At 47.5% G+C, this 12,045-nt stretch overlaps 1 protein-coding gene across 5 annotated transcripts in view; it reads left to right on the top strand.

Moving 5' to 3' along the window:
* The window catches only part of ARMH3 (armadillo like helical domain containing 3), a 181,098-nt gene extending 169,589 nt beyond the window's left edge, over positions 1-11,509 (top strand). For all 5 annotated transcript variants that reach the window (XM_082601457.1, XM_082601455.1, XM_082601453.1 and 2 more), the window contains exons 25-26: positions 7,599-7,715; positions 9,915-11,509. In XM_082601457.1, the coding sequence (XP_082457583.1) occupies positions 7,599-7,715; positions 9,915-10,007 (210 nt within the window). In that variant the 3' untranslated portion in view covers positions 10,008-11,509. The remainder of the gene's footprint in view (positions 1-7,598; positions 7,716-9,914) is intronic.
* The last annotated feature ends 536 nt before the right edge of the window (positions 11,510-12,045 follow it).

The following is a 12,045-nucleotide window of genomic DNA, read 5'->3' as shown; positions in this document are numbered from 1 at the left end:
CTTGAACATAATTATAATAGCTTTTTAAATGTCCTTGCTAATTCCATCATCTCTTTCATTTCTGGGTCTATTTCTATTCATTGATGTTTCTCTTGGTTATGAGTTACATTTTCCTGCTTCTTGACATGTCTGATTTTTTTTTTTTTTTTTTTTTGGCTGCATTGGGTCTTCGTTGCTGTGCGTGGGCTTTCTCTGGTTGCGGCAAGCAGGGGCTACTCTTCATTGTGGTGCGCGGGCTTCTCATTGCAGTGGCTTCTCTTGCTGTGGAGCACGGGCTCTAGACACGTGGGCTTCAGTAGTTGTGGTACACGGGGTCTAAAGCGCAGGTTCAGTAGTTGTGGCACATGGGCCTAGTTGCTCCGGAGCCTGTGGGATCTTCCCGGACCAGGGCTCAAACCCATGTCCCCTGCATTGGCTGGCAGATTCTTAACCACTGAGCCACCAGGGAAGCCCAGACGTGCCTGATAATTTTTTATTGGATACTGGGCATTGTGAATGTTATATAGTTAAGTGCTGGATTTTGTTATCTTTATTAAATAATGTTGGACTTTATTGAGGCAGGTAAGCAAATTATTTGTGGAGTGCCAGTGTTCTCTTGAAACTCCTTTTTTTCATGTGGTGATCTTTTTTTCCAGTGTTATTGAGATATAATTGACATACAGCACTGTTTAAATTTACCACAGTAACTTTAGTTAATATTAGTCATCTCCTGTAGGTACAAAGGTGGTGGGGAATGGGGTGTTCCTTGAGATATAATTGACATATAGTACTGTTTAAATTTACCACAGTAACTTTAGTAACATTAGTCATCTCCTATAGGTACAAAGGTGGTGGGGAATGGGGTGTTCCTTGTGATGAAAACTCTTGGGATTTACTCTGTCAATAATTTCCAAATATACCATACAGCAGTGTTAACCATACCATACAGCATGTAGTACATTACATCCCCAGTACTAATTTATCTTATAATTGGAAGTTTGTACCTTTTGACCACCTTCATCCATGAAATTTCTTTTTATCTTTGTTAAGGTAGGTTTATAGTGGCCTTTAACTCTAGGCCTAGTTTAGTTTTATAATTAAGGTGTGACTGTTCTGATGCCTCTTTTGAATGCCATACATACTCAACAGGTACTTTTCATTCTGCTTGGTCAAAATTCATACACCTTGCAGTCCTGTGTGAGCTCTGGGAATTGTTCAGCTTACAGATCCTTAGTCATTTTTTTGTTCGAACTGGTTGAATTTTACCTTATACGTGCGATGCTTATTCAGCAGCAGATTCAGTGGGAACCCTACATAAATTTCTGAAGCTCTGTTCTTTGCCTAACTCTTTTCTTTCTGGTAACCTGCTTCACAAGTGCCAGCCACCTCTGCCTCTCCAAACTCTAGTGTGTCTCCTTAGCCCAGCAAGATTTTCATGCTCAACTTATGTTTTCTTTCTCTCAGGATTCCTGTCCTGAACTGCCTTTTATACAATGTATGAAAAGAGGTATTTCTTCCCTAGTTTTCAGTTACTCCATCATGAATGGAATTGGAAGTCCTGAACTACTTTAAAATATTACAGTATACCCTGAGTTACCCAACTAAATTTTTTAAAATTCATACACTTTTCAGAGAAACTTCCCTTGAATTAACTATTAATATGCATTGTCCATTTTACTTCATTCTCTTTCTTCTTTCCTTCCTCTTTTTTCAGTTACTGGAGGAGAGGTTTTTTTTAAATAAATGTATTTACTTTTGGCTGTGTTGGGTCTTTGTTGCTGTGCACGGGCTTTCTCTATTTGTGGCGAGCCAGGGCTACTCTTCGTTGCAGTGTGCGGGCTTCTCATTACGGTGGCTTCTCTTTGTTGTGGAGCATGGGCTCTAGGCACGCAGGCTCAGTAGTTGTGGCTTGCCGGCTCTAGAGTGCAGGCTCAGTAGTTGTGCTACACAGGCTTAGCTGCTCTGTGGCATGTGGCATCTTCCCAGACCAGGGCTCCAACCCATGTCCCCTTCATTGGCAGGTGGATTTTTAACTGCTGCGCCACCAGGGAAGTCCTAGAGGAGAGTCTTGAGTGGATTTTGGAAACAATATGTTATAGTGAGCATTTTAATATATTTTTAAAGGTAATCCACTAAAACATCTCTCTTCCCTTTCCCCATTTTTTCCTTCTATTCTTGGGCCAGAGTCCCAGCCTTACATTGATCATTTACAAAGATTCAACTCTCAACTCTCTTAAAAGAGCAAGAATTGAAACTGAAGCTCTTGGTTGGCTGATATTTTGTCCTGATAGTTAACTGTCTTCTTGGTCATCATGACTCTTTTAGGCTATGTCCACCTGGAGAGAATTTTGCAATCTGAATTAGCTGAGTAGGATTAGGTGGTAGGCAAAAGAGAAGAGACTTTGGATTCCTTAATTTTCCCTGTCTTAAAAGATGTGATACTGTTTCAACCAGGCTGCCTATTCACTGGTCAGTTATGCAGCTGACTGCAAACCACACTTAGTTCTACTGGCCCAACTGTTTATGTGCTTATATATGTGGGTATGCCCTTACATGGTGGTTTATCTTGATTCCCCATTTGCTTGTTAGCTCCTTAAAGTCAGGACTTGGGCTTTAGAAGCCTATAAGAGTGCTGAGAACAGTGCACTGGCTGGGTGTACTGTCTAATTCTAATCTTATCATGAGACTTTTCCCCCCACACCGGGCCGTGCGCAGCTTGCGGGATCTCAGTTCCCTGACCAGGGACTGAACCCAGGCCACAGCAATGAAAGCCGAATCCTAACCACTAGACCACCAGGGAACTCCCCTATTGTGCAACCTTGTCCTTTCCTTTTTGGTTGGGCCTGAGTGTTACTAAATTAGTCCACAAGCATGTTGAATGTTTACTGTGCCTTAGGACTGTGTTAGGCTTTGTGGAAAATCTGTAATGTAAAACTGGGTGCCTTCCTTCAGGGTGCTGAGAATCTAGCTATGATGCAATTTCAGTGAGGAAATCAGTAGTAATAGCATGTTTGTTTCTTCAGGAGAGAGCCTGCCACTCAGCCTGCCTGTACCTGCTAAAGCACAAACCCTAAAGCAGGGTGTTCTTTCCTCCACCAGAAATCCCTCATTGGGAAGCCTGTAGAAGACAGATTCTCTTCCAGAAAGTGGGAGAAGGGAAAGGTTTTTCATTTATGGCAGGGGTTGGAATTTCAGGTCCTAAAAAGCAGTTATTCATGGAGTCATTTTAAAATGAAAGAATAATAATAATAATAACAGGGCTTCCCTGATGGCGCAGTGGTTAAGAATCCGCCTGCCAATGCAGGGGACACGGGTTTGAGCCCTGGTCCGGGAAGATCACACATGCTGCGAAGCAACTAAGCCCATGCGCCACAACTACTGAGCCTGTGCTCTAGAGCCCACGAGCTACAACTCCTGAGCCTGTGCGCCACAACTACTGAAGCTCACGTGCCTAGAGCCCGTGCTCCACAACAAGAGAAGCCACTGCAATGAAAAGCCCGTGCATCACGACAAAGAGTAACCCCTGCTCGCCACAACTAGAGAAAGCCTGCATGCAGCAACAGACCCAACACAGCCAAAAATAAACAGAAAATAAATTAATTAAAAAATAAAATAAACTTATGAAATGATTCTCAACCCAGTGTAAAATTAAAATAATAATAATAATAACAGCTATGGTTATTATGTACTGCTTGTGTGTCAAGCAGTATACTTGGCGCTTTATATATATTACCTTATTTAATCTTCTATATGATGAACGTTATTATTATCCCCATTTTACAGATGAGGAAACGGGCTCACCCAGCTCCACCCTGCTGCTAGTATGTGGTAGAGCTAGGGTGAGTCCAGGCAGGCTGGCTCTAGAGCCGTTCTCTTAACTACGTTATTTTGAAAATTAATAGCTGTTGGTTGAGATTCTTTTTCAGGGCCTAAGCACTACTAGACCCAGACTGTGACCCACCAATGTCTTTAATTGGAGAACATCTTTGCATTGCTTTTTTTTTGGCTGCATTGGGTCTTCATTGCTGCACGTGGGCTTTCTCTAGTTGTGGTGAGCGGGGGCTACTCTTTGCTGCAGTGCATAGGCTTCTCATTGCGGTGGCTTCTCTTGTTGAGGAACACAGGTTCTAGGGTGCATGGGCTTCAGTAGTTGTGGCACACAGGCTCAGTAGTTGTGGCTTTTGGGCTCTAGAGCACAGGCTCAGTAGTTGTGGCACACGGGCTTAGTTGCTCTGCGGCATGTGGGATCTTCCCGGATCAGGTTATCGACCCCGTGTCCCCTGCATTGGCAGGTAGATTCTTAACCACTGCCACCAGGGAAGTCCCTGCAGTGCTTCTTGTTTAGCTTTAACTAATCCTGAATTTGGAAGAATAAATATGGATTATGGAGGAAGAAGAATTGGCTTTTTGCTTCTCTATCATCAGAATTCCTCTTACAAGCTGTCCAGCACGTGACTGCCACTTAATTGTGAGAATGCCACTGAAGGGCTGTCCTTAGACTGGTGGGATTGCAAGATTAGGGAGAGACCTTTATTGCTTCTGGGAGAAAAGAAACACATTGAACACAGTAAACACATAACCAGTTCTGGGGAGGAGCTGCTTTGGGAAAGTAGAGGAAGAGTGAGAGGCCAGATGAGGTCCTTTCAGAGAAAATGAAATATTCTAGGAAGCCCACAAGCCCAACAACTGGGGAAAGAAGGTGGGCTGTGCTAGGGTGTAGACTGTTACCTGATTGATTAGGGCGGGATGTCCGCCTAAGAAGGGCCTTTGAAGTTGCCAGGAAGTCAGAAATTGAGGCGGCAAATTATGGTAAAGCCTGAGGCCTTTAGGTACAAGGGTTCTGGGGTATTACCCTCTGCCTAACTACTACCCTTGCCATGTCCCAGGCCAGTGTTGAGTGTGAGGGAGGCCCAAATGGGACATAGTCCTAAAGTCTTAAGCTACAGAAAGGAAGATCCCAGACAAGGAATGTATCCCTAGTGCTCTGAAGTTCCGAATGGGCTGGGGCCCAGACCTGAGCTTAGAATGTTTTCTTCTCTTGGAAATTTAAGAGAAGTGATATGGGCAGGAAATGGCAGGGGCTGGGTGAACACAAGAAAGGGCCAGGGAAGGAGAACGTGACTCTGGGCAATGTCTGGACAAGGGGAGAGCTGAGATCAGGTACAAAGTCCATCCGGGACTCTGGTTTCCTTCCAAGGAGCTGATAGCTCAGGGGCCTTCTCTGCTGTCACCTCCCTGCAAGAACCTGAACTAAGCTCTTCCAGGAAAAGCCAACTTTATTGGGAAAGAAAAAACCCCTGTTCTGAGCAATATCTTATACCTTCCCCTCTGCCCTGGCAAGAAGAGAGAAAGCCCAGGTGATCAGGGTGGCCTTGCCTGAGGCTCTCCTTGCATCTCTTGATGTGCTGTTTCTTCTTCTCAGGAGTCAGCTTTAGCATGGTATTCGTCTTTTGGCACCTGACACCCCTTAGCAAAGGCTGAGCCCAGGTTGCTGGGTCATAGCCATTGCTGAAGCTGCCCAGAGTTCAGGGATTGGAAAAGCATGTATTATTTTATTCTGCCTGATTCCTGGGAGCTGGTTCCATCTTGCCTTTTTCTGGAATTTTGCCTTTTTCTGGGCTTGAGCCATTTACTTCTGAGCCAAGACCTTGGCCGTAGATATTTCAGCCAGTAGCACAGCCCACGTGCACGAGGGGCCAGACTACTTCGTGGGTGACTGGCGTTGCTGGGTACTGGTCGTCTTGCCGACAGAGCTGACAAATGGAATTAGAAGCAAAGGAGCCAGCCTATACTAGAGTCTGTAAGACATAGTTTAGCAAAGTGACCTTGAGGAGTGGGGTGTCTGGAGGGAAAGAGCCTGCATCTGGACCAGACCTTTGACCTAGCTGTCCCTCCCAAACTCAGGAACACAAGCCTGTGTTCTCCATCCCTACTTTCTCCTCAGGAATTCTTGGCAGGCAGAAGTGTTTGCCACTAGGTGAAGTCTGCCCTGGCACAAGACTGAACTGGTGAAGGGAACAGCCCAGAGGCACCTTTGTACCCCTCAGGAATCCATTCTCAGTCCCTCTGCTCAGTCCTGACTCCAGCTTATTCCCTTCACCCCTACGTTCTGTTGCAGCTAAGCCTCCCTCATCACACTCCCTCCTCCCAAGACTCCCAACTGAGCTGGGAGCTCTCCATGACATCATACACTTCCCTCCCAGGTCAGATCAAATTGAAAAATAGCTATCACACAGATTGCCACAGTGAAAATTTATTCACTCTCCTGGTCTCTCCTTTCTACCCAGCTCACTTCTTCTAACTTAATGTAGAAGATCTACATCTTCTGATGTAACTAATCATTGTATAACCCAAATATAATTATCTTCAAGCTGGCAAGATAGTACTACACTCTCTAAATACTAGTCTGGTCTTGCTAATAATAGACGTGATATATACAAAATAGTTTTCATTACAGTGGGCAGCAGGGGGCTGGGCTAGTTCACCTCTAAATATTCGTGATGTAACTGATTGTCCTTGTCTTTGATTTATGGTCTGATAAGCCGAAGTCATATCAGGACTGGCTTTGGTAGTCCTTTCCTTCTGGAACCACAGAGATCCAAGGTTCCTGGAGTTAGTGGAGGTCTGAATCCACCCCCATAGAAAGCAGAGGCATAGTAGGGGAGGGAGCCCTCATCAGAACAAAAGAGGATGAGATAAGCTCTAGCTTAGTTTAGAAAGTGTCTCCTACACTCCAAGGCTAGGATGCCTGAAAAGTTCCATCCAGGCAATGGATAAGAAGACTGAGTTGGCATTGGGAGATGAAAACAAGTGGCAGATGGTGCTGAGGAACATCCCAGGACTGAAGAAATGTGGTTCCCAGAAAAGGAAAAGGAAGGAGACATTGGCAAAGTCTTACTCAGCAACTGACAGCCTGGCCAGAGAAGGCTGCAGGATATGGCTGAGAACGCATCTTTGGTATCAGGGATACTGAGGGGCTCCGACACTCACTGTTCTGTCACCTCTTCTCATGCTTCTTTACCATACCCGCAGTAAACAGCCCTGGTGACCAGTCTGGACTAGTCAGGAAAGGCAGGAGATGGAAGAGATTAGAAAGTGGTCCCACCTACCATACAGCATAGGGAACTGTATACTCAATATCTTGTAATATCCTATAATGAAAGAGAATGTAAAGAAAAGAATATGTATGTATGTGTGTATATATATATTTTGGCCATGCCACACAGCTTGTGGGATCTTAATTCCCCAAGCAGGGCTTGAACCCATGCCCTCGGCAGTGAAAGCGTGGAGTTCTAAACACTGGACCGCCAGGGAATTCCCTATATATTTTTATATATATGTATAACTGAATCACTTTGCTGTACACCTGAAACACACACCATTGTAAATCAACTATATTTCAATAAAAATTAAAAAAAAAAAAAAAAACATGGCCCCAGAAACCTGAGGAATCACTCCCCATGGCCAGGCTTTTTTCAGGGTAATAAGTAGTGAGCAAGGTCTCTTGGGGGTGTTGTCTCAGACTAAATCCAACGCAGTAGGGCAGCAGGAGGGGCGTGGGGGCCAAACGACCTAGGGTTCGTGTGGACTAAGCCCCACCTGGCCCTTGACCTCCCCAGGTGCTAGAGGTAGTGCGAGCCAATTATGACACGCTCACACTGAAGCTGCAAGATGGCCTGGACCAGTATGAGCGCTACTCCGAGCAGCACAAGGAAGCCGCCTTCTTCAAAGAGCTGGTGAGTGTGCCCCGCCTCCATCTCTGCCTGTGTCTCTTAAGGGCCCTTTCCCAGCCACTGGGTTCTACTGTGCAGGTGGGCAAAGGCTGATGAAATAAGATTGGAGGGGCCTGCTTGGATTGGGTTTGCAACTTATCGCCCAAAGCAGTCCAGGAAGGACCAGGCAGTGAGAGATGAAGATACTCCCCAGAGTGCTGGTGCCAGGCTGGGAAGGGGGAGAAGCCTGAGGCAGCGGTGCCCACCTCTCCCCTGCAGCCATGGTGACAGCCCTTGCACAGCTCCAGCTGGGCCTGGAGTTTGACGTGTGTTCCCAGGGGCAGCTCTGGCTCATTACTCCTTATCCTGTCCTCAGAGTAACTAGTGAGAGTAATTGATTCTTCTCCTCCTTATGTAATCACTTCTTCCTAAGTTCCTAGCTGGGTCCTGGTCTGAGTGCCCTTCCGGTCTAGTTCTCCAGTCTTCACTCGCTGCCCCCATTCCCACTCGCCAGTCACTCAGCTTCCTGCAGCCCCTCCCTTGGCCGCCTGCAGCCAGTGAACATCTGCTCTGCCCCCTACTCCGTCTCCCGGTCAGCATTTCCACGGAACCGGACTTACCCTGTTGGTGGTCCCTGTCCTGTCCCGTGCTCAGAAGATGCTCTCAGGAAAAGCCCAGCCTCCCTGTATTCCTGCCACTCCACCTGCCTGGTTGTGCATGATCATCCCGGCTGGGGGCTGAGACCAGGGCACACAGGCCTGTGTCCCGACTTCCCATGTCCTCAGACCTCCCACTGCTGGGGCAGAACTTGCATCGGCCCAGCTTTTACTTACCCATGCCCAGTCCATGATGAAGGTGCTAGATTTTAGGTCACCTGTCTTGTGCTAAACCCAGCCCAACTCTGACCCTGACATGGCATTCCTGGGATTATTGGGTTTCCCCAAGATGAGGCAGATATACTCTGGGCTGAGTTAGTTGGGAACAGGGAAGCCACTAGTGTAATAAGAAGATAGCAGAGTACAGTATTTTTATGGGGTGGTCAGCAAGTTATTGGGAGATGAAGAGGATTGTGGAGGAGAGAGTTCAAGCAGCTCTCGAGGCTTTTGGGCACTAGCCTGTGCCTTACTCATTTCTCCTCGTATCTGTACCTCTGGCACAGGGAAGCAAAGAGGGTCTGGTTAGGTTTGGAGCTAATGAGCTTGAGCTGCCTGCTGTTTGCCATGCTGCCCTTTCCTCTGCTTCCTGCCTGATGATTTCATTAAGTTTCCCATAGCAAAGCAGAAGTTGAAGAAAAGCTCCCTGGGCTTTGGGGCCTAAGACAGATACACATTCTTTTTCTCCTTCCTCCCCTGCTTTGTCTCTCATTCGATGTTCACTTCTATTTCCCATGAATGAATTTCCTTCCAGAGTCTGCTGGATTCCTCTTAGAACCCACTCAGAGCAGGGAGTTTGGCCTTCTGACCCCTTTCCCACAGGTCTTTTCTCCTGCTGACACAGGCAGGACTTCCTGCAAGGTTCTTGGTCTGTGGGTAGAAAGCATAAGCAGTGGGGACATAGCAAGGATACAGCTAGACTTTCCTCTCAAGTGGGGAGGCATCTTTGTGCAATGGAGAGTGCTGGACTAGGAGTTGAGAAACCTGGGTCCTACTTTCACAGCTGGGACTCACTGGCTGTATGACCTGATCCTGGCTATTGGCCTCCTTGGATCATACTCCTGCCATCCAATGACAGACAAGGGCTGCATGTCTAAATGTTCTTTCCAACCCAGAAAAGTAGATAAATACAGAAGGAGATTGAGGAGACTCGAAACACATCCAAAGAGAGGTAGCTCCAGAGCATGAGTCCTCTGGCCTCAGTTTCTCCTCCTCCATTAGACCACTGACCAGATCAGGCCCCCTTCTGCCTGGCTGAGGCAAGGACAAAGCCCTGACCTCAGCCCTCCTTCCCTGTCTGTGCTTGTTTCTACCTCATCAGGTGCTCAGATGCTCTTCTCACATCCACTAGGATTCCTGTCTCTCAACTTCTGTTTTCTTCCGACTATCACGGAATTGTTTGCTCTTACCTGCAGGGATGATAGATGTTAAGGGTTCATTTCCTAAGAGAGAAACTTCTAGCACTGCATCTTGGCCTTGTGCTTCAGGCACTGCCCTCTGCTGTTTGTAACGGACTCTCTCCTGTTTTCTCTCTGCCTGTGCCCCCCCACCTTCCCTCACCTTTTCCCAGGTTCGATCCATTAGCACCAACGTCCGGAGGAACCTGGCCTTCCACACACTCAGCCAGGAAGTCCTGCTCAAGGAATTCTCCACTATCTCCTGAGGCTGCCATGCATACCTGGGCAGCCACTGACTGCCCTTACCCATGAGGCTTCCTGGGCTGGAGGCGGGGGCGAGGGGAGAGGGCCTGTTCCCAAAGCTGGAGAAAAACACAGATACCGAGGTCTCTCGGTGAAGGCCGCACTTCAGTGGAGCTCGGACAGCAGGGGCCAGGATGGGCAAGCCAAAGATAATCTTATTTGGGGAGAGGATGGGTGGGCACAGGGAGACACCTTCAGAAATGTGGGGACTTCCAGGGTGGGCTCTCTGAACAACCCCTCATATTTCCAATTGAGATTACAAGTTGTGGCTACTGACTAATTTTCAGGAGCTGTTGGGTAAGCCTTAGGGTGATGCCAACACCTGGGGTTCTCCTAGGCTTCTGAAAACAGACTAACTCTCAGATGTAGGGGGAGCCAGTTCTGCTTCCTTTGTGCCCAGAAATCTGTGTCCCCTGCCCCCACCGGCACTTGACCCTTAGCTCAGGCTTAGGGTGGGGTAGGAATGGGATACGTTTTTTCTATTTTCTGAATCCAGAGCTGACTCCTCTGCTGTCTGACCACCACTTTGTGGATTAGATTCTTGGCAACAGGAGTACCTGTTTGCGTTGCCCTGCCTTCCAGCCCATTGACTCGTAAGCACTACAGGGTCACCACCTTAGCTTTTCATTTTCAATCTGGTTTAAATTGTCTTTAGGGTGTGTGTGTGAAATAAACATGGACAGGTTTTCTGGAGCCCTCAGGTGCCTACTTTGCTGGTTCCCTTTCCAGCAGTTTCCCCACCTCCTTAGCTACCCCCTCCTCTGGGAGCCTTTCTTGTGTCTGCTGAGCTCCCCTCCACGTGTTCCACCCCCTCACCCGGCTGTTGTTTACATCCAGCCTGCGTGAGAATTTCCTCTGGGGAGGAATCTGTTCCTGCTGTGGTCTGGTGTCTGGAAGGGAGAGAACTTGCTGGGGCCAGGCTCTGAAACAGGCCAGGTGAGCATCATGGAGAAGCCGACCTTTGGGAAGTTGGCCTATGGTCCCTTCTCTGGACAGCCTCCTTGGGACTACTACTGTAGGCTTTCTTGCCCCACAGCTGCCTTTGAAGTAGCTGCTGCTCTGAGATCCTCCCTTTCTAAAGCACTTTCTAAAGCCCTCAGGATGGTAGGGGGCAAGCAGCACAGGAAGAATCTGGGAGTAAGTACCAGAATCCAGCCGTGAGAGCAGGTCTGGGACCTCCCCGGCTGCTATTCCACTTGGCTTCAAATCTTTTTGGGGTACTCGCTCTCCCTGGGAACCAGAGTTCCGACTCCAACATTGAGCAAATTCCAGAGAATCCACCATCGTGCTGCCATGTATAGTTGTAGATTCTTAAGGTATCAAGGGCAGGGTCATCTCTGATCACTAGATGGATAGTCCAGCCTGGGGCATTTAGTGTTTTCCACAGTGATAAACCCCAGAGGAGCAGGAGCTGGAAGCGGGTGGCAAGTTGAAGTTATTAAAAATTGATGTGTGTGGGACAGTCTTTTTAGTGTCTTTTCTGTTTCCCCTTAATCTCTGTTACCCAGAACCCCTTTCTCAATGACAGAGTTAAGGTAATCTCCCAGGTGCTGGTCTCATCTGGTTAGGGAACCCCTTATACGCTCTGTTTCTCAGTCTCCTGGTCCTAGTGGAAGCCAGTTCAGTTCAGAAGTTGTAGCCTCCCTTGCCTTTTGGGTGGAAGGAAGGAAGAAGAAAATCCCTTTACCTCAAAATGTGGTGTTAAGGAGGCCAGCCAGCCTATTTGGGCTGCTTCTAGATTCCTGCCAGCCTTTCATGTGAAGTGAATAAGGGCAGGTCCAGGGCATGAGGCAATAAGCAAAGCACTCCTTGCCCTCCATTTTAAAATCCCATCTCTTGGCCCATTTACATACACCTATTCTAAGAACTCCAAATAGGAATCCCATCCTTTCTTAGAATTTAACCCCAAAAGGAGCCTTCTATGCCCTGTCCATGCCCCAATGTCTATACCAGGTCTGTGGAGGACCCTCCAGAGTCAGGGAAGAGCCAGGAGTAGGGCAT

Source organism: Mesoplodon mirus (assembly GCF_964341445.2).
Source record: "Mesoplodon mirus genome assembly, chromosome: 2".
Classification (NCBI taxonomy): domain Eukaryota; kingdom Metazoa; phylum Chordata; class Mammalia; order Artiodactyla; family Ziphiidae; genus Mesoplodon; species Mesoplodon mirus.
Note: the sequence above shows the minus strand (reverse complement) of the source record. Positions and strands in the feature narration are given on the sequence as shown.